The sequence below is a fragment of the Cherax quadricarinatus genome, chromosome 46 (assembly GCF_038502225.1).
Source record: "Cherax quadricarinatus isolate ZL_2023a chromosome 46, ASM3850222v1, whole genome shotgun sequence".
In the NCBI taxonomy this organism is placed as follows: domain Eukaryota; kingdom Metazoa; phylum Arthropoda; class Malacostraca; order Decapoda; family Parastacidae; genus Cherax; species Cherax quadricarinatus.
Genome location: NC_091337.1, coordinates 11065478 through 11086372, shown reverse-complemented (window position 1 = coordinate 11086372; position 20895 = coordinate 11065478). Strand labels below are relative to the sequence as shown.

Here is a 20895-nt window from a genome sequence, read left to right as displayed (position 1 = left end):
TTGTGGCGGTAGCCCAGAACCTAACCTGCTGTATAAGTGGGGCCCTACTGTATATATAGTATAAGGGATACTGAAAAAACAATTAGGTATGGTTTATGCTATAACTCATCACAGTTAGTTGCCTTAATAATGTCCCTTAACCCTTTCAGGGTATCCGATGTACTAGTACGGCTTACACGCCAGGGTTTTTGACGTACTAGTACGCATAAATTATAGTGCCCTGGTAGGCCTACATATGAAAGAATGGGTCTATGTGGCCAGTGTGCGCAGTATAAAAAAAATCCTGCAGCACACAGTGCATAATGAGAAAAAAAACTTTGACCGTGTTTTTGGTTTAAAACGGCGACTTTGCACTATTTTCGTATGGTATTTATGGTTGTATTCTAGTTTTCCTGGTCTTATTTTATAGAATGGAAGACACATTACAGAAATTGAGATGATTTTGATTGGTTTCACAATGAAAAGTACCTAGAAATTGAGCTCAAAGTAGCAGAAACGTTTGATTTTTGCCAAAGTTTAAAAGTAAACAAATCATGCCACGCGTCCAATACACATCAACTGGTGAATCTGATATTCTTTCACAAGTGCACTGATATTATTTATACCATAACAGTAAATCTTCTATTTTTTGTGAGAACAAAAATTCAAAGTGGAAAGCAAAAGAAATGTAAGAGGGGCCTGGGGATGTGATTAATGAACAGAGGAAATGTTATTTTAGTGCAAGGAATGTTTTTCTTGTTTATTCTGGACCCTATTTGGAAATTGGCATCTTTTGAAATTTGTGTGAAATTGACAAAATTGCTAAAGTCTGACCACTTTATTGAATAGTTGAAATCGGTAAATGGGTGGTTTCTTGTACTCATTCAATAGAAAAAAATGTAGTTCTAGCGAAAGTTATGATTTCTGTCGACTAGTACACTGGAATTGGCCAAAAATAGGGCTCAAAGTGGGCAAAATCTCCGATGCATAAACATCTTCGAGACCGCTAACTTCGCGAGAGCATAATTCCGTAAGTTTTCCATCAAATTTCATACTTTTTGTGTCATTGTGACCAGGAAAAGATTCTTTGTCTTTTCATAAGAAATTTTTTTTTTTTTAATTTTGGCAACCCTGAGAACAAGTCTGGGAGAGGGCCTGGTGACCCTGAAAGGGTTAAAGGATATTTTAATTGCATATAATAAAATTGTTTTAGTGCCTAGATTTCTTATAATATCAACAAAAATTATGCTCTATATAGGTACTTAAGTGTTAAATCTTATAAATAACTAAATTAAAAAAAAAAAAAAAAAAAAAATTTTCTTGCAATTCAAAACTGGTGCAATTACTATAGTATACAGTACAAGCAAATGTGCACATCCATGTTTCCAGACAACTGTTCCAAAGTTCACAAATACATGCATACTATCACAATCATACAGATACTGAATATTATATTTAATAAGAGTTATCTTAGGATGAGTGCAATAAAGCAACACTGGGATACCTAATTGGAGAAACATAGTTGATGCCAGACACATTACGCCAGTTCCAAGCAGCTGGCATTCCAGCATCACGCAGGCGGGTATAGAAGGTAGCTGGGGCTGTACGAGCTCTACTCGTCATTGACGACCTGCATGGTCACAAGAAATTTACAATTATGTGTTATATATGAAGGGCCTGGATATATTTGGGGCTATAAAGCTGTGGTAGCAACATGATTTTGAGGAAAACTCAATTATGATATCTATGTCCTGAAAAAATAGCTCTGATGTGAGTGTCATCTTGTCTTGGTGGAGAATTGAGTAAAGAAAAAGAGAAGAATGAAAAAGAGAGAAAGAGAGGAAAGAGAGGAGAGAGGAATAAAGAGAGGAGAGAGAAATAGATCTGGACAGAGCTGTCATTTCAGCAGAGCCTTCAACACAGGAGGGATGTGGATGGCCTTACTGTTATGTACAAGGCCAACACTGTCAAATACCACACTTGGCTCCACTTCAAGGACAACAAGAAACAAGCTTCTATACCACAAAATGGGTAGAAAGCAGCAGAGTGTAACCTTTTCCAGAACATCACTTCATCTGAGATCATTTATCCCCAGGATGACTAGAGTCTGGAACATGTTCGTACAACATAATGATATCAACGAGAAAGTCAGCTGATCAAATGAAAATGCTGGCCCACAGATGGCTCCAATTTCATCTTGTTCCCTACTTGTATGTTTCATAACAATAAAAATGCCTTCAAATGAGCTAATGTAGGTAACAGCTCTTAGCTTGTCAATAAAGTTAGGGATCCTTATCCCAACCCTGTCAAACCCTGTGTAAAAGAGAAAGAGGAGGAGCGTATACTGAAGGTTTTCTTCACATACACCATACAGTCCCCTTGAGGCAGTAACCATGAATGCCCTTAGAAAAGAAGCAAACAGGACTGCCTTCTAACACTGGCAGCAGAGATCAAAAGCTGCCACCAATGTAGGACCTCTGTGTGGATTGTTGACTCCACTCACTAAAGGTCATTGAGGCACTGTTGTGCTAGATGGCTGGGTGTCTCGGGTGAGGAATGTTGGGGAAGGGGGTCTTCACATGGGCATAGACAAACATTTTAACCACAGGGCTACCTGGTTCTCTTTGCTCTAGATAGCCTCTAGGGCAGAAAGTATCCTGCCCACAACTGCAGTGGTGGTAGTCTCCCTCAGTGCCAGAGTTCAATTATTTTCAATACATCTAAATTTTTCTGTCTCATAAACACGCTAAGATAACAGGGATATCTTGCTACTCCTACTTACACTTTGGTCACACTTCACAGACACGCACATGCATATATATATATACATACATCTAGGTTTTTCTCCTTTTTCTAAATAGCTCTTGTTCTTTTTTATTTCTTCTATTGTCCATGGGGAAGTGGAAAAGAATCTTTCCTCCGTAAGCCATGCGTGTCGTATGAGGCGACTAAAATGCCGGGAGCAATGGGCTAGAAACCCCTTCTCCTGTATACAATTACTAAAAAAGAGAAGAAGAAAAACTTTATAAAACTGGGTTGCTTAAATGTGCGTGGATGTAGTGCGGATGACAAGAAACAGATGATTGCTGATGTTATGAATGAAAAGAAGTTGGATGTCCTGGCCCTAAGCGAAACAAAGCTGAAGGGGGTAGGAGAGTTTCAGTGGGGGGAAATAAATGGGATTAAATCTGGAGTATCTGAGAGAGTTAGAGCAAAGGAAGGGGTAGCAGTAATGTTAAATGATCAGTTATGGAAGGAGAAAAGAGAATATGAATGTGTAAATTCAAGAATTATGTGGATTAAAGTAAAGGTTGGATGCGAGAAGTGGGTCATAATAAGCGTGTATGCACCTGGAGAAGAGAGGAATGCAGAGGAGAGAGAGAGATTTTGGGAGATGTTAAGTGAATGTATAGGAGCCTTTGAACCAAGTGAGAGAGTAATTGTGGTAGGGGACTTGAATGCTAAAGTAGGAGAAACTTTTAGAGAGGGTGTGGTAGGTAAGTTTGGGGTGCCAGGTGTAAATGATAATGGGAGCCCTTTGATTGAACTTTGTATAGAAAGGGGTTTAGTTATAGGTAATACATATTTTAAGAAAAAGAGGATAAATAAGTATACACGATATGATGTAGGGCGAAATGACAGTAGTTTGTTGGATTATGTATTGGTAGATAAAAGACTGTTGAGTAGACTTCAGGATGTACATGTTTATAGAGGGGCCACAGATATATCAGATCACTTTCTAGTTGTAGCTACACTGAGAGTAAAAGGTAGATGGGATACAAGGAGAATAGAAGCATCAGGGAAGAGAGAGGTGAAGGTTTATAAACTAAAAGAGGAGGCAGTTAGGGTAAGATATAAACAGCTATTGGAGGATAGATGGGCTAATGAGAGCATAGGCAATGGGGTCGAAGAGGTATGGGGTAGGTTTAAAAATGTAGTGTTAGAGTGTTCAGCAGAAGTTTGTGGTTACAGGAAAGTGGGTGCAGGAGGGAAGAGGAGCGATTGGTGGAATGATGATGTAAAGAGAGTAGTAAGGGAGAAAAAGTTAGCATATGAGAAGTTTTTACAAAGTAGAAGTGATGCAAGGAGGGAAGAGTATATGGAGAAAAAGAGAGAAGTTAAGAGAGTGGTGAAGCAATGTAAAAAGAGAGCAAATGAGAGAGTGGGTGAGATGTTATCAACAAATTTTGTTGAAAATAAGAAAAAGTTTTGGAGTGAGATTAACAAGTTAAGAAAGCCTAGAGAACAAATGGATTTGTCAGTTAAAAATAGGAGAGGAGAGTTATTAAATGGAGAGTTAGAGGTATTGGGAAGATGGAAGGAATATTTTGAGGAATTGTTAAATGTTGATGAAGATAGGGAAGCTGTGATTTCGTGTATAGGGCAAGGAGGAATAACATCTTGTAGGAGTGAGGAAGAGCCAGTTGTGAGTGTGGGGGAAGTTCGTGAGGCAGTAGGTAAAATGAAAGGGGGTAAGGCAGCCGGGATTGATGGGATAAAGATAGAAATGTTAAAAGCAGGTGGGGATATAGTTTTGGAGTGGTTGGTGCAATTATTTAATAAATGTATGGAAGAGGGTAAGGTCCCTAGGGATTGGCAGAGAGCATGCATAGTTCCTTTGTATAAAGGCAAAGGGGATAAAAGAGAGTGCAAAAATTATAGGGGGATAAGTCTGTTGAGTGTACCTGGTAAAGTGTATGGTAGAGTTATAATTGAAAGAATTAAGAGTAAGACGGAGAATAGGATAGCAGATGAACAAGGAGGCTTTAGGAAAGGTAGGGGGTGTGTGGACCAGGTGTTTACAGTGAAACATATAAGTGAACAGTATTTAGATAAGGCTAAAGAGGTCTTTGTGGCATTTATGGATTTGGAAAAGGCGTATGACAGGGTGGATAGGGGGGCAATGTGGCAGATGTTGCAAGTGTATGGTGTAGGAGGTAGGTTACTGAAAGCAGTGAAGAGTTTTTACGAGGATAGTGAGGCTCAAGTTAGAGTATGTAGGAAAGAGGGAAATTTTTTCCCAGTAAAAGTAGGCCTTAGACAAGGATGTGTGATGTCACCGTGGTTGTTTAATATATTTATAGATGGGGTTGTAAGAGAAGTAAATGCGAGGGTCTTGGCAAGAGGCGTGGAGTTAAAAGATAAAGAATCACACACAAAGTGGGAGTTGTCACAGCTGCTCTTTGCTGATGACACTGTGCTCTTGGGAGATTCTGAAGAGAAGTTGCAGAGATTGGTGGATGAATTTGGTAGGGTGTGCAAAAGAAGAAAATTAAAGGTGAATACAGGAAAGAGTAAGGTTATGAGGATAACAAAAAGATTAGGTGATGAAAGATTGAATATCAGATTGGAGGGAGAGAGTATGGAGGAGGTGAACGTATTCAGATATTTGGGAGTGGACGTGTCAGCGGATGGGTCTATGAAAGATGAGGTGAATCATAGAATTGATGAGGGAAAAAGAGTGAGTGGTGCACTTAGGAGTCTGTGGAGACAAAGAACTTTGTCCTTGGAGGCAAAGAGGGGAATGTATGAGAGTATAGTTTTACCAACGCTCTTATATGGGTGTGAAGCGTGGGTGATGAATGTTGCAGCGAGGAGAAGGCTGGAGGCAGTGGAGATGTCATGTCTGAGGGCAATGTGTGGTGTGAATATAATGCAGAGAATTCGTAGTTTGGAAGTTAGGAGGAGGTGCGGGATTACCAAAACTGTTGTCCAGAGGGCTGAGGAAGGGTTGTTGAGGTGGTTCGGACATGTAGAGAGAATGGAGCGAAACAGAATGACTTCAAGAGTGTATCAGTCTGTAGTGGAAGGAAGGCGGGGTAGGGGTCGGCCTAGGAAGGGTTGGAGGGAGGGGGTAAAGGAGGTTTTGTGTGCGAGGGGCTTGGACTTCCAGCAGGCATGCGTGAGCGTGTTTGATAGGAGTGAATGGAGACAAATGGTTTTTAATACTTGACGTGCTGTTGGAGTGTGAGCAAAGTAACATTTATGAAGGGATTCAGGGAAACCGGCAGGCCGGACTTGAGTCCTGGAGATGGGAAGTACAGTGCCTGCACTCTGAAGGAGGGGTGTTAATGTTGCAGTTTAAAAACTGTAGTGTAAAGCACCCTTCTGGCAAGACAGTGATGGAGTGAATGATGGTGAAAGTTTTTCTTTTTCGGGCCACCCTGCCTTGGTGGGAATCGGCCGGTGTGATAATAAAAAAAAAAAAACATCTAAATTCATAGGGTAGCAACCAAGTCTGATTTGCCTCATTCTGGAGTATTCCTAATAAATGACTCATGAAATCCATCTATACCCCTCTATGCCCCTCACTGCATTTGCCCCAAAAAAGTTGCTTCACTGGACCACATTGCTACTGGAGTCTGTCTTCAACGGTAAGAATTTTAAATAATTTTTTACTCTCCAGCCAGGCAAAACCTAAGAGGTATTTGATGACTATTATCACACGCTGCTAAATATGACTTGTGAAATAAAAAGAAAAGCACACAAAAAGAACAATTAAATTATGAAAAAGGAAAGCATGATAATCTAAAGCAGTAATTTAGAGGAGCATATAATAAAAATATTAAGAGAGATAAAAGCAAGATGTATGAAGATTTCTGCACTGTAACATGGTATTAAACCATTCAACTCCGCCCCCCCCCTAAAAAAAAGGCCTAAAACTAAAGAATTATTTAACAAGTTGGACAGCCATGTAAAGACAGAAAAAGCTGTACTTTGAACCAACATAAGAAATGAGATAACCCAGAAACTTGCTAGATTCAAACATGCCAGAAATGAACACTGTATATAAAGCTAAGTGTCTGGGGCCCAAGACTGTTCAACTGCCTCCCAGCATACATAAGAGGGATTACCAATAGACCCCTGAGTGTCTTCAAGAAGGCACTGGGCAGGCACCTAAAGTCGGTACCTAACCAACTGGGCTGTGGTTCATACGTCAATTTGCGTGTGGCCAGCAGTAACAGCCTGGTTGATCAGACCCTGATCTACCACAAGGCCTGGTCTCAGACTGAGCCGTGGGGGCGCTGACCCCCGAAACCCTCTCCAGGTAAACTCCCCCATGATTTTAATAATAATAATGTACTATATTAAGTTAAGGAAATAAAAAAAAAGCTATGAGAATAGAATAATGGACAGGATCAAGGTAACACCAAATCCTTTATTGAAGTGTGTAAAAACTAAATTAAGTGAAAAAATATAAAGTATTAAAGCCTATTCCATTATTTTTTCTAAACTGTTTTTCACCAAGGTAGGGTCTCCCTAAAAGGGAAGTACATTCACCATCACTCATTCCCAAGTTGTGTTTTATGAGGTGCATCACAATTCAAATAACCCAATGAACCACATCATTTACACATGTCCTCCAGAGTGCAGGCACCATAATTCCCACCTCCATAACTCAGGTCTCGAAGGAGTATAGCAAACAATATTTTAGCAGAGATCATCCCAGGAGGCAGCTCTGATGAAAATTCACACATACATGAACTATTAAATCTCGCTAAATTCACCTTAAACCAGCAAATAGTAGAGCCTACAAGACTACAAAATACACTGGACCTCATCTTCACTAACAATGACGATCTGATACGTAATATAACTGTATCAAAGATAATACACTCAGATCACAACATAATAAGAGGTACAGACATGTATGCACAGGGCTCCGAACCAGCAAAATGTGAGCAGTCATGAATGTCTCTTCACAAAACTCAATTTCAATAACAAAAACATACAACGGGACCAAGTAAACCATGTCCTAAATGAAACAAGCTGGGAAGATATCCTAAACACGGATCTGGACATTTGCCTTGAAAAAATGAATTCTGTGGTTTTTGAGATCTGCTCAAGACACATTCCATTAAGAAAAAGAAAGAGAAGATATAAACTTGAAAGAGAGTCACAGAGCTGCTGAGTGGGGCCAATATATCTGAAATACGAAGGGAGGCACTAGCCAATGAAATTGCAAATATCGAACTTAAGCTGAAGGAATCTTATAGGAGACCAGAATCACAGGAAGAACTAAGCCATAAAGGAAATTGAAAAAACCCAAAATACTTCTTCTCTTATGCCAAATCTAAGGAAAAAACAACATCCAGTATTGGGCCCCTGCTTAGGCGGGATGGGACATACACAGATGATAGCCAAGAAATGAGTGAGATACTAAAGTCCCAATATGATGCAGTGTTCAGCAAGCCACTGCCCAGACTAAGGGTCGACAATCCAAATGAATTCTTTATGAACGAAACCCAAAATTTGGTCATCCTTAAAATCTCGGATATTATTCTGACTCCACAAGACTTTGAAGAGGCAATTAATGACATGCCCATGCACTCTACCCCAGGCCCAGACTCGTGGAACTCCATGTTCGTGAAGAATTGCAAGTAGCCCTTATCACGTGCCTTCAGCATTTTATAGAGAGGGAGCATGGACACAGGGGTCATCCCACACACACTAAAAACAACAGACATAGCCCCACTCCACAAAGGTGGCAGTAAAGCAATTGCAAAGAACTACAGACCGATAGCACTAACATCCCATATCATAAAAATCTTTGAGAGGGTTCTAAGAAGCAAGATAGCCAACCACCTAGATACTCATCAATTCCACAACCCAGGGCAACACAGGTTTAAAGCAGGTCACTCCTGCCTGTCCCAGCTACTGAACCACTATGACAAGGTCCTGGATGATGTAGAGGATAAACAAAATACAGATGTAGTATACACAGACTTTGCAAAAGCTTCTGATAAGTGTGACCATGGTGTAATAGTGCACAAAATGCATAATAAAGGAATAATGGGAAAAGTTGGTAGATGGATCTACAACTTCCTGACAAACAGAACACAAAGAGTAATAGTAAACAAAGTAAAGTCCCAGGCAGCCACGGTAAAAAGCTCTGTTCCACAAGGCACAGTACTTGCTCCCATTCTAGTCCTCATCCTCATTCCTGACAGAGAGATGTAAGCCATAGCTCCGTGTCTTCCTCTGCAGATGACACCCGGATTACCATGGCAGTGACCTCCATCGAAGACACTGAGAGACTCCAAGCAGATATCAACCAAATTTTCGAATGTGCCACTCAAAACAATATGAAGTTCAACGAGGAGAAATTTCAACTACTCAGATATGGGAAACTTGAAGAAATTAAAAATGTGTCAGGGTATACGACAAATTCTAACCATACAATAGAGCAGAAAAGTAATGTGAAGGACCTGGGAGTGATAATGTCAGAGGATCTCACCTTCAAAGACCACAACAATGTATCTACCTCATCAGCTAGGAAAATAATAGGATGGATAATGAGGACCCTCAAAACTAGGGACGCCAAGCCCATGATGATTCTCTTCAAATCGCTTGTGCTCTCTAGGCTGGAATACGGCTGTGCAATAATGGCCCCCCTTCAAGGCTGGTGACATTGCAGACCTGGAGAGTGTACAAAGAACTCTCACGGCACACACAAGTACGATAAGGCACCTAAACTACTGGGAACAGTTGAAGGTCCTTAATTGTATTCCCTCGAACGCAGGTGAGAGAGATACATGATAATATACACTTGGAAGGTCCTGGAGAGATTGATACCAAACCTGCACACAAAAATCACTCCCTATGAAAGCAAAAGACTCAGCAGGAGATGCAACATTCCCCTGATGAAAAGCAGAGGCGCCACGAGTACACCGAGACAACACAACAAGTGTCCGGGGCCCAAGATTGTTCAATTGCCTCCCAACATACATAGTGGGTATTACCAATAGACCCCTGGCTGTCTTCAAGAAGGCACTGGACAGGCACCTAAAGTCAGTACCTGACCAACCGGCCCGTGGTTCGTACATCAGCTTGAGTGCGGCCAACAGTAACAGCGTGGTTGATCAGACCCTGATCTACCATGAGCCCTGGTCTCAGACTGGGCCACAGGGGCATTGACCCCCAAAACCCTCTCCAGGTAAACTCCACTGATGCTACCCTGCTCACATTCCCACTTCCATAACTAGGGTCTCACTAACCTGTTACTCCAGATTCCTTCATTTGTTACACTACTCACACTTGTCCCTACTCACTTTGATTTAACGTGCTCACAAATGCTTGCTCAAACTCTCCCTTAAGAGTCCCTATGAGGAAAATATTTTGGGTGGATGGGAGTTGTAAGCAGCATCCGAGGAAGAGGTGGAAAGTGTAGATCACATACGAGGAAGAGCTGGAAGGCATGAAAGATGATGTGAAGACTGGTAAAGGTTTGGACTTTTAACACAAATGTGAGTACATGTGTTAGATCATAAGAAAGATGGATCATCTATAGAATTTAACATACTACTGGAGTGTAAACAAGGTAATAGGTATGAAGTCTGGAAAACAAGCTGGACAGCATTTTGAAAACTTGGACAGTAAAGTGCATATACTCTCAATGTGCAATGGGAAGGTTGTAGTTAGAAGAGTCAACGATGAGCTACAAAATCTGTGCCCTTCTAGACTACTACTGAGGAAATATTTCCTTCAGGTCACTGTGCCTACTAGGGTAATGATATGCATCTTTTGTTCTTATGTCTAATGTTGTTATTTAACTTATGCACTTAAGAAAACATATTTTACTTTAGCTTACTCTTATCTATTTGAGTGTCCACATCAATCCTGTTGTCCTACACAGAACTAAAAATAACTGAACACTGGAAAACTATACATACGCTCTGCCACCAGCTCTCCTCAGGAGATCCATCATAGTCATCAGCTCGTATTCTGGATAAACACCAGCCCACCATTTACTTTGCTTGGCATTAATACTCTGGATAAAGGCTTTATTGTACTTATACAATCCATCCTCCTGCCAAAAACAAAATGAAGAGTGTATTTAATTTTCTAGAGACTGATTTCCAGTGCCTGGGTCCTGGCTATTTCCGAGCAACCAACTGGTATGATGCATCACTAACTATTGGACTTAACTAAATGTACACTAATATACAAAGGAACTAAATTTACACTACTATTATATAAAGGTTTGCCCCACCACCACCTTTCCTAGACCATTACAACTGCTTGTCACTCATGTAAAAGAAAGCTCTTTTCTCTCTTTGGTTAATTGTGCATACTCCCCAAAATATTTTTCAATTATATAAACAGACTTCTAGGTAGTAGGTTGGTAGACAGCAACCGCCCAGGGAGGTACTACCGTCCTGCCAAGTGAGTGTAAAACGAAAGCCTGTAATTGTTTTACATGATGGTAGGATTGCTGGTGTCCTTTTTTTCTGTCTCATAAACATGCAAGATTTCAGGTATGTCTTGCTACTTCTACTTAAACTTAGGTCACACTACACATACATGTACAAGCATATATATGTATGTATATATACACATCCCTCTGGGTTTTCTTCTATTTTCTTTCTAGTTCTTGTTGTTGTTTATTTCCTCTTATCTCCATGGGGAAGTGGAACAGAATTCTTCCTCCGTAAGCCATGCGTGTTGTAAGAGGCGACTAAAATGCCAGGAGCAAGGGGCTAGTAACCCCTTCTCCCGTATAAATTACTAAATTTAAAAAGAGAAACTTTCGTTTTTCTTTTTGGGCCACCCTGCCTTGGTGGGATACAGCCGGTTTTTTTAAAAAAAAAAAAAAAAAAAAAAAAAAAAAAAATAAACAGACTTATCATGAATTATTATTCAAGGGAGAGGAAAAGTGCTAAAGCCTTAGGCATCATATAGTGCCTGAGGGAATGGGAGGTAATTGCGTTCAATCCAAGGAGGGAGAGAATAGGCCCAATTCCTTTGATCTAGAGCCCTTTCATTGAGAGAAGAAATTACAATATAGTTTTTGGATACAAGAAACCCTTTGCAAAGAAGAATAAAGAAAATACTAAAATCTTGCAGAAAAATTTAGATTGAGCAATGAGATTGTTTTCTTTTTACCACGCTGATTATTTTGCCCCAAAGAAGGCTTTTGACGAATACTGTGATATATATATATATATATATATATATATATATATATATATATATATATATATATATATATATATATATATATATATATATATATATATGTATATGTATATGTATATATATATATATATATATATATGTATATATATATATATATATATATATATGTATATATATATATGTATATATATGTATATGTATATATATATATGTATATATATGTATATGTATATATATATATGTATATATATGTATATATATGTATATATATGTATATATATGTATATATATGTATATATATGTATATATGTATATATGTATATATATGTATATATATATATATAATGTGTATATATTATATATATATATATATACATATATATACATATATATACATATATATACATATATACATATATATATATTGCTAAAAAAAAATCTAAGGTGACTTCTGTATAAACTGGTTATTAACAATCACAAATGCAACAATGAGACTTATTTTTTTTTATTATTTATTATCACACTGGCCGATTCCCACCAAGGCAGGGTGGCCCGAAAAAGAAAAACTTTCACCATCATTCACTCCATCACTGTCTTGCCAGAAGGGTGCTTTACACTACAGTTTTTAAACTGCAACATTAACACCCCTCCTTCAGAGTGCAGGCACTGTACTTCCCATCTCCAGGAATCAAGTCCGGACTGCTGGTTTCCCTGAATCCCTTCATAAATGTTACTTTGCTCACACTCCAACAGCATGTCAAGTATTAAAAACCATTTGTCTCCATTCACTCCTATCAAACACACTCATGCATGCCTGCTGGAAGTCCAAGCCCCTCGCACACAAAACCTCCTTTACCCCCTCCCTCCAACCTTTCCTAGGCCGACCCCTACCCCGCCTTCCTTCCACTACAGACTGATACACTCTTGAAGTCACTCTGTTTCGCTCCATTCTCTCTACATGTCCGAACCACCTCAACAACCCTTCCTCAGCCCTCTGGACAACAGTTTTGGTAATCCCGCACCTCCTCCTAACTTCCAAACTATGAATTCTCTGCATTATATTCACACCACACATTGCCCTCAGACATGACATCTCCACTGCCTCCAGCCTTCTCGCTGCAACATTCATCACCCATGCTTCACACCCATATAAGAGCGTTGGTAAAACTATACTCTCATACATTCCCCTCTTTGCCTCCAATGACAAAGTTCTTTGTCTCCACAGACCTAAGTGCACCACTCACCCTTTTCCCCTCATCAATTCTATGATTCACCTCATCTTTCATAGACCCATCTGCTGACACGTCCAATGAGACTTATTATATACTATACATTGTACAAACTTCAAAATAAGGTTCAAATGTTTGATGAAATGCTAACTAACATTTAACCATTTTTAATATTAATAGTAGTGCTCTTAACGCATCTACAAAGCAATCGTGACCTCACGACTAATCATTTGTGAAGGATAAACAACAATTACTTTAAGTTTTGTGAAAAGCTAACCACTACATTATGACCAAGTAGAAGCTCTTTGTGGTAGTGTATTCCTCTATGCATAATAATCAAACAAGCATTCACAGCTTAATATCAGTCTGGATAATTCAGTATGAGCAAGCCTTTTAAAATACAGTAATGCAGCTCATCTATGGTGGCAGCTTAGGAGGCACTAGCCCAATAGTGGTCGATGGCATACCCTATTCCTCTTGTGTGGTCCCCATAACCATAATAATTATTTAAAAAAAAATTATCTGCTTTATATAGGAAGATTTAGAATAATAGTGCGAACTACTAGTACTTTTTTCTGCCAGAACCTTCTCATGATGGAACTGATGGAGCTGCTAGTATACCTATTAATAATGTCAATTCACTTCATGAGAGCACTAACCTGAAGCATGTAGCTGAGTGTGTGGTTTTTCGGGGTAACTAGGGTCTTTTTCTGTGCCCGATAACAGGCCCAATTTCTGACTGTGATGTCTCTGGACCAGCCAACCATTGTCTTGTCGCAGAGAGATATCACTGTTTTCCCGCTCTGAAACAATGTTGAATGTTTAAACAACTGTTTGTGTATGAAGAAAAGGAAAGGGAAAGATGGAAGGAGGAAGAAAAAGGGAGAGAAGAAAGGGGAAAGCAAGGCAAAGAAAAGGTAAGGAGGAATAAAAGGAAGGAATGGAGAGGGAGGTTGTATGGAAGATGGCCAAAGAGGTAGAGTAAGAAAGTGGGAAATAAAGAGGGACAGAATATTAAATAAGTGAGGAAATATTGTGGCCTGTTTTATTTGCAATATGTACTTAGGTACCCTACTTTACAATACTGCATATTATAATTTCCATCTAACCTTTTCATACAAGGAGAAGGCATAGTATGACCTGCCAGAGACTTTGATCTCAAAGCCCTGGTTGTAGACCATGGTCCAGGTGCCTTCATTACCAAACTCATCCACTGCTACATTGGGGTACATGAGGCTGATTGTCTTCTTATGTACTATGGGACCTGCAAGATATGGATACAAGAATGGTGGTACAATAGGTGGAACAGGATATATATACTGTAGTACACAGATATTGATTAATTTAGAAACACTTGGAAGGCAAAAAGATTCCACTTGAAGGATGCAGTAGGCATCCAATCTTGCAAGACATATACAGTAGTTCAGAATAGCCACAACAGTTGTACAGTATTTAATTTTGGTTAAAAATATGTGCAAAGACCTTAACTATTATTACTATACTTTGGAAACAAAATGCCTGTACCTATTTAGATCAAAATGACTTTATAACTACTACAGTGGACCCCTGGTATTCGATATTAATTCATTCCTGAGAGCTCATCGAATGCCGAAAATATCGAAAAGCGAATCAATTTTCCCCATAAGAAATAATGGAAATCAAATTAATCCGTGCAAGACACCCAAAAGTATGAAAAAAATTTTTTTAGCACGTGAAATATTAAGTTTAATGCAATAGAATAATAACAATAACAAAAATAACAATAGAATAATAACAATAGAATAACTGACACTTACCTTTAATGAAGATCTGGTGATGATTGATGGGATGGGAGGAGGGGAGAGTGTCGAAGTTGTTACTGTTTAGAAGGGGAATCCCCTTCCATTAGGACTTGTTTAGAAGGGGAATCCCCTTCCATTAGGACTTGAGGTAGCAAGTCCTTTTCCGGGGTTACTTCCCTTCTTTTAATGCCACTAGGACCAGCTTGAGAGTCACTGGACCTCTGTCGCACAACGAATCTGTCCAAAGAGCTTTGTACCTCCCGTTCCTTTAAGAATTGTCTAAAATGGGCCACAACATTGTCATTGTAATAGTCACCAGCATGGCTTGCAATAGCTGTGTTAGGGTGATTTTCATCCATAAAGGTTTGCAGTTCAACCCACTTTGCACACATTTCCTTAATTTTTGAAGTAGGCACAATGGATTCCACAACTGGCATAGGCTTCTCAGGGTTAGCCACAAACCCTTCAAAATCTTTCTTAATTTCCATACTAATTCTCACCCTTTTTACCACAGGGTTGGCACTAGAAGCTTTCTTGGGGCCCATGGTGACTTATTTTTCAGAAATAAGCGCCAAAAACAGTGATAATATAGAATGTACCGAATGTATCCTTAGATGCGCGCACACTGCCTGGCTTGTAAACACTGGCACACACGGGGCAGTTCAGGCCACATGTGGACATGTCTCATACGAATCTCATTGAATACCGGGTTTTCGATCGGATACCGAGGCAAAATTTTTGCGTTAAAATGCATCGAATATCGGATTTATCGGATACCGATGCCATCGAATACCGGGGGTCCACTGTATTTGCAATCTTTTTATTATCTGTGATTTACCTATGTTAAATATTGAAATTAAAGATATTTAAATACAGATCAAACACTAATGAGAAACAAATAAAATGTAAAATACTTAGCCATGGAATGGTGAAAAATTTATGGAACTGGGAAACTAATGTGGCTCAGGTAGTGCCTCTAACTCAACTGAAAGGCTCATGTTCAAAGTGGGGTTAAGTGAAAACACTGGCAATAAGTAGGTAAATGGATGTTGGTCGACTACTATTAGTTAGATCCCAGGAGCGTGTTAGGGACTTTAAATTAGTTGAGGCAAGATAACAGTTCTTTACCTATAAGTTCAATGGTATTAAAAAAAAAAAATCAGCTGGTGGTGCAAACTCCCAGAGGTACAGCACCTGTAGCCTAGCTGAAGCCAGACAGCAGTTATGTTCAAGCATTGTTGAATGTGCTCTTTCTTGCATGACAGGATGGTGACAGATGAACAGGTGTCAATCTACCACTGTTTCAAGCCACTGTTTGTTTTGTACTATTATATTAATAATAATAATAATAATAATAATAATATAAATAATATCTTTATTTACTACAAGTACATGTACATGGTATACAGGCCTAGCTGACAACAATGACATACTACTACTGTATATAGAAAACCCCTTGTTATGCTCAGCATGTCGGGCAAATTAGGTCAGTGTCCCAGGATGCGACCCACACCAGTCACCTGACACCCAGGTACCCATTTTACTGATGTGGAACAGACAACAGGTGGAAAGAAACACGCCCAATGTTTCTACTCTGGCTGGGAATCGAACCCAGGCCCCCGCCGTGTGAAGCGAGAGCGTTAGCCACCAGGCCACCAGAGCTCTCAAACTGCTTATGGATGGCCCAAAGATGGATGATAATCTACTCTCTCCTCTCCAGTCTATCATGCATATGAAGACCAAAGTGAAAGGGAATCCACAAAAGGCAAACTGATTCCATTATCTACATTTCTACCATACATGTGTCTGGCTTCTGACAAAACACACACCGAGGTCCGGAGTTCGAATCTCCTCCAGTATGGCTAGAAAACATTAGGGACATGTTTCCATAAGACACCTGCTGTCCCTGTTCACCCATCAGTTTAAAATGGGTACCCGGGTGCTAGTCGACTGGTGTGGGTCGCATCTTGGGACAAAACTGACCTAAATTGCCCGAAATGCTCAGCATAACAAGGGGCTTTCTATATAGTAGTATGTCATTGATGTCAGCTTGGCCTGTATACCATGTACATGTACTTGTAGCAAATAAAGGTATTATTATTATTATTATTATTATTATTATTATTATTATAAAAGCTAGCCACAATTTCTCCCTCATGGAGTTAAAAGTATTTATGAATGACAGACAATGGCTTGCAATTTGGGTCATATGTTGATACATGGATGCATTTGAGTACAAGGAGTATAACAAACTGCTCAGGTTGAATAGTGACAACCCAAGTGTTGATGTGTGCTTCAATTTCAGTTTTCATTCAATGGCCACAACACACATGGCTCCAGAGGGTGGTGGTTAAGAAAAGAGATAGGTGCAGAGCAAGCATTTATTTTGGCTCTACATAGAGCTAAACATTCCTACAAAAGAATCTTGCTCTGCACCTGTCTTTCTTTCATCACCCTTGGTGGTATGCCTTGGAATACTACCAGGAAAGTCATATATATCACTGTTAGAATATACCAACTGGTATGTTAATTAATAAGACAATATGTGATTTATGGCAATTTACTGAGCTGTTTTGTCAACCAGAGTTTCATGAGAACAGATAGTCCCAAGGGGATGAAACATCTTAAAAAAGTGTCATAAATCAAGCATTGCATCAAGGATATGCTTCTAATATACTTTCCCCACAGAAATGTTCAGACAAATTGTAGATTATAGAAACCAATTAAAAACCCACAAAGTAAAAGCGTTAAGTATGATTTGCCTGTTATCTTTAATGTTTGTGAGTTGGAAAGGAAAAATAATCTTATTAAAAGTGAGAAATGTTAAAACAAGCTTACGTTAGTACCTCCCTGAACAATTTTTTTTGCCAAAATCTTTTAACATAATGCGACTAATCCTCACAACCATTAAATATATTGAATGTTCTCAAAACACATTATATTACCTCATTACCTATAATCTAAAGTCAAACTGTCATCCTTGAAACATTTAAACTCAATAAAAGTTTTCATTGTAATTCCTAAATCTAGTACTAATATGCAAGAATCATCATTATCTGTAATCATATGCCAACCTGTAATCCTTAAAACAATTAAACTCAGTAAAAGTGTTTATTGTTAAAACCACTCGAGACCATATACATACAGGAGCTAAGACTCGACCCCTGCAACCACAAATAGGCGAGTACACATGAATCAACTACAATTATTTCCTTTTTAGTCTTAAGATAGGCTTAAGTTTGCCCAAAATGCTCTGCATGCTAAAGGCTTTCTGAATGTGCACCAAAATGTCACCCATCTCTGCACAAACACTATCATGCTGAAATAAAGAATCTGAATTTGAAGCAAGGTTTACTTACCCATCTCATCGCAGACGATATTATCATCCCCAGTGCGTTCAGTCTCGTAGATTGTCCAGTCTCCTCGGATATCATCAAAAGTACAGTTAGCAGGAGTATCTGCCTGGGTCCCAGTCACTAACATCACCACCAGCACAGCCCATATCCACACATCCATTTTCTGAGCTCTGTTGGTAAACAGCACTTCTATGAGAAGACCAAAGAAATAAGTAATTCTTTTTATTATAGAATCTACAGAATCTAATATTGTAACAGTACCATAATACTGTAAATGTTAAGAGAACTTTAGATACTTGTGTAATAACAATAGTCTGTAAGTATACTGTTTTTAGTTACAATATTCTGTTATTAGAAAGGCATACAGCAAACTGAATGGAACTGTACAGTATATACACAAAGAACCCCCTACTTTATTTATGTGATACAATATTTCACCCAATGGGGTTTAGTCAAAGTGCTTAAAGTGGGTGAAACATATCAAGGCTCTTTTTTGGGTAATCATAGGTTCTTTACACATATGCTGATATGATATGATAATGTATGATAATCCATGTAACTGTATTTGTCTATACATGAATAAACTTACTAACTACAGACATCTTTCAATTCAGAGCCATTATTCCATGTGAAATAGTCTCTGGATTCATTCTATGATGACTGTACTTATGTCCACCTGTACCTAAATAAACTTAGTGCCCTTGGTCAACTAGCAGTAAATAGGTGTTAGCAGATATTTTTCCTGGTTTAACAAAGTTGTTAAACTAACTGCCTGGGACATACTGGGTTATTAACACACCAGTGTTCATGCCTTATTTTTTTGCAAGAATCGTTGTACAGGCTGAGAGTAGTCATCCCACCTCAGCTCACTGGGAAGCCCCAGCCCCAAACCGCCACCCCAGGATGCCACCCACACCAGTCAACTAACACCCAGGTACCTACTTAATGCTAGGTGAACAGGAACAACAGGTTTACGTAAAGATGCCTCACATTTGCACCCGTATCGGGGATCGAACGCCCGACATTCAGTGTGAGCTGAGTGCTCTGCCAACCGAGCTACGGGACACTGAATAACCTTAAAAAAGTACTTAACCCGTATGGGCCATACAGCTAATCCGAATAAAGTAGTCGGCTTATTTTTTTTTCCTAAAGGGAAAACAAGTGCAGCTAAATTAATATCTCAAACCTTGCTTATCCTTTGATCCTGCATAAGTTCCTGCCCTGCAGTGCTGTATGACCCTAGTAGGTTTAGTGCTTTTTAATAATAATAATAATAATAATAATAATAATAATAATAATAATAATAATAATAATAATAATGATAATAAAAATAATAAAATGACAGGTATTATTTTTCCTATTATTCAAGGATAATACTGGAAGAGGAAGACGAAGGTTGGCAAGTTTATTTAGTGGAAAGACATGTACAGTTCAGGACATTTATTTGAGGAAACGTTTCGCCACTCGTGGTTTCTTAAGAAGCCACGAGTGGCGAAACGTTTCTTCTAATATATGTCCTGAGCTGTACATAAGTGTTTTTTCCCACATCTTGTTGGTATTACCATACCACTTTTCGAGCCATTTTTTCAAGTTTATTTAGGTACAGGTACGCATAAGTACAATTATCATACATAGTGTAACCCCCACAAAAACAAAGTCAAAGTTATTTATTTCCATTGGGGTTAGAGTTTTAAGAAAGACAAAAATCAAGAAATTACCAGCACAATTGTTTCTTACCGGTGTCTTTGCACAAAGAAAAGCAGAAAGTACACCCGCTCCCCTGCCTGGCTGACTCAACACTGAGCCCACCAGTGGTGTGACGGCGTCACAATGGTGTGACTTTCGTTGTAAGGGTGTCAGGAAGGCGTGTAAGGGTGTCAGGGAGGCGTGTAAGGGTGTCAGGGAGGCGTGTAAGGGTGTCAGGGAGGCGTGTAAGGATGTCAGGAAGGCGTGTAAGGGTGTCAGGGAGGCGTGTAAGGGTGTCAGGAAGGCGTGTAAGGGTGTCAGGGAGGCTTGTAAGGGTGTCAGGGAGGCGTGTAAGGATGTCAGGAAGGCGTGTAGTCTTCCAACAAACTTTCTTTGTACAGTATACAAAATGTAATAATAATAAATCTTTATTTTTACATGTACAACATATACAGGCCTAGCTTACATCAGTAGCATTAATAATAATGATGATAATAATAATAATAATAATAATAATAATAATAATAATAATAATAATAATAATAATAATAATAATAATAATAATAATAATATCTTTATTTACTACAAGTATATGTACAAGATATACAGACCATAGCTGACATCAATGACATACTACTATATAGAAAGCCACTTGTTATGCAGAGCATTTCGGGCAACTTAGGTCAGTTTTGTCCCAGGATGCGACCCACACCAGTCGACTAACTCCCAGGTACCCATTTTACTGATGGGTGAACAGGGACAGTAGGTGGCTTGTGGAAACACATCCCTAATGTTTACCAGCCGTACCAGAGGACATTCGAACTCCGGACCTCAGTGTGTGAGGTGAGCGCGCTAGCGATCGAACAACGGGCCACCGTTACCATACTCCTATATAGAAAGCTCCTGGTTATACCAAAAATAAAACAAAACAAAACAAAAGTTTAT

At 39.1% G+C, this 20895-nt stretch overlaps 1 protein-coding gene across 3 annotated transcripts in view; it reads right to left on the bottom strand.

Annotated features, from left to right (window-relative positions):
- Positions 1–20160, bottom strand: part of LOC128696690 (dipeptidyl peptidase 1) — a 45646-nt gene extending 25486 nt beyond the window's left edge. Inside the window, exons 1-6 of one of the 3 annotated variants that reach the window (XM_053788041.2) lie at positions 20002–20160; positions 18268–18434; positions 14237–14391; positions 13787–13930; positions 10653–10789; positions 1484–1609 (exon numbers count right to left, since the gene is read on the bottom strand). In XM_053788041.2, the coding sequence (XP_053644016.2) occupies positions 1484–1609; positions 10653–10789; positions 13787–13930; positions 14237–14391; positions 18268–18424 (719 nt within the window). In that variant the 5' untranslated portion in view covers positions 18425–18434; positions 20002–20160. Of the gene's footprint in view, positions 1–1483; positions 1610–10652; positions 10790–13786; positions 13931–14236; positions 14392–18267; positions 18435–19206; positions 19329–20001 lie in introns of those variants that run through there. The other 2 variants (XM_070094518.1, XM_070094517.1) reach the window with 2 other exon arrangements.
- Between the last annotated feature and the right edge of the window lie 735 nt (positions 20161–20895).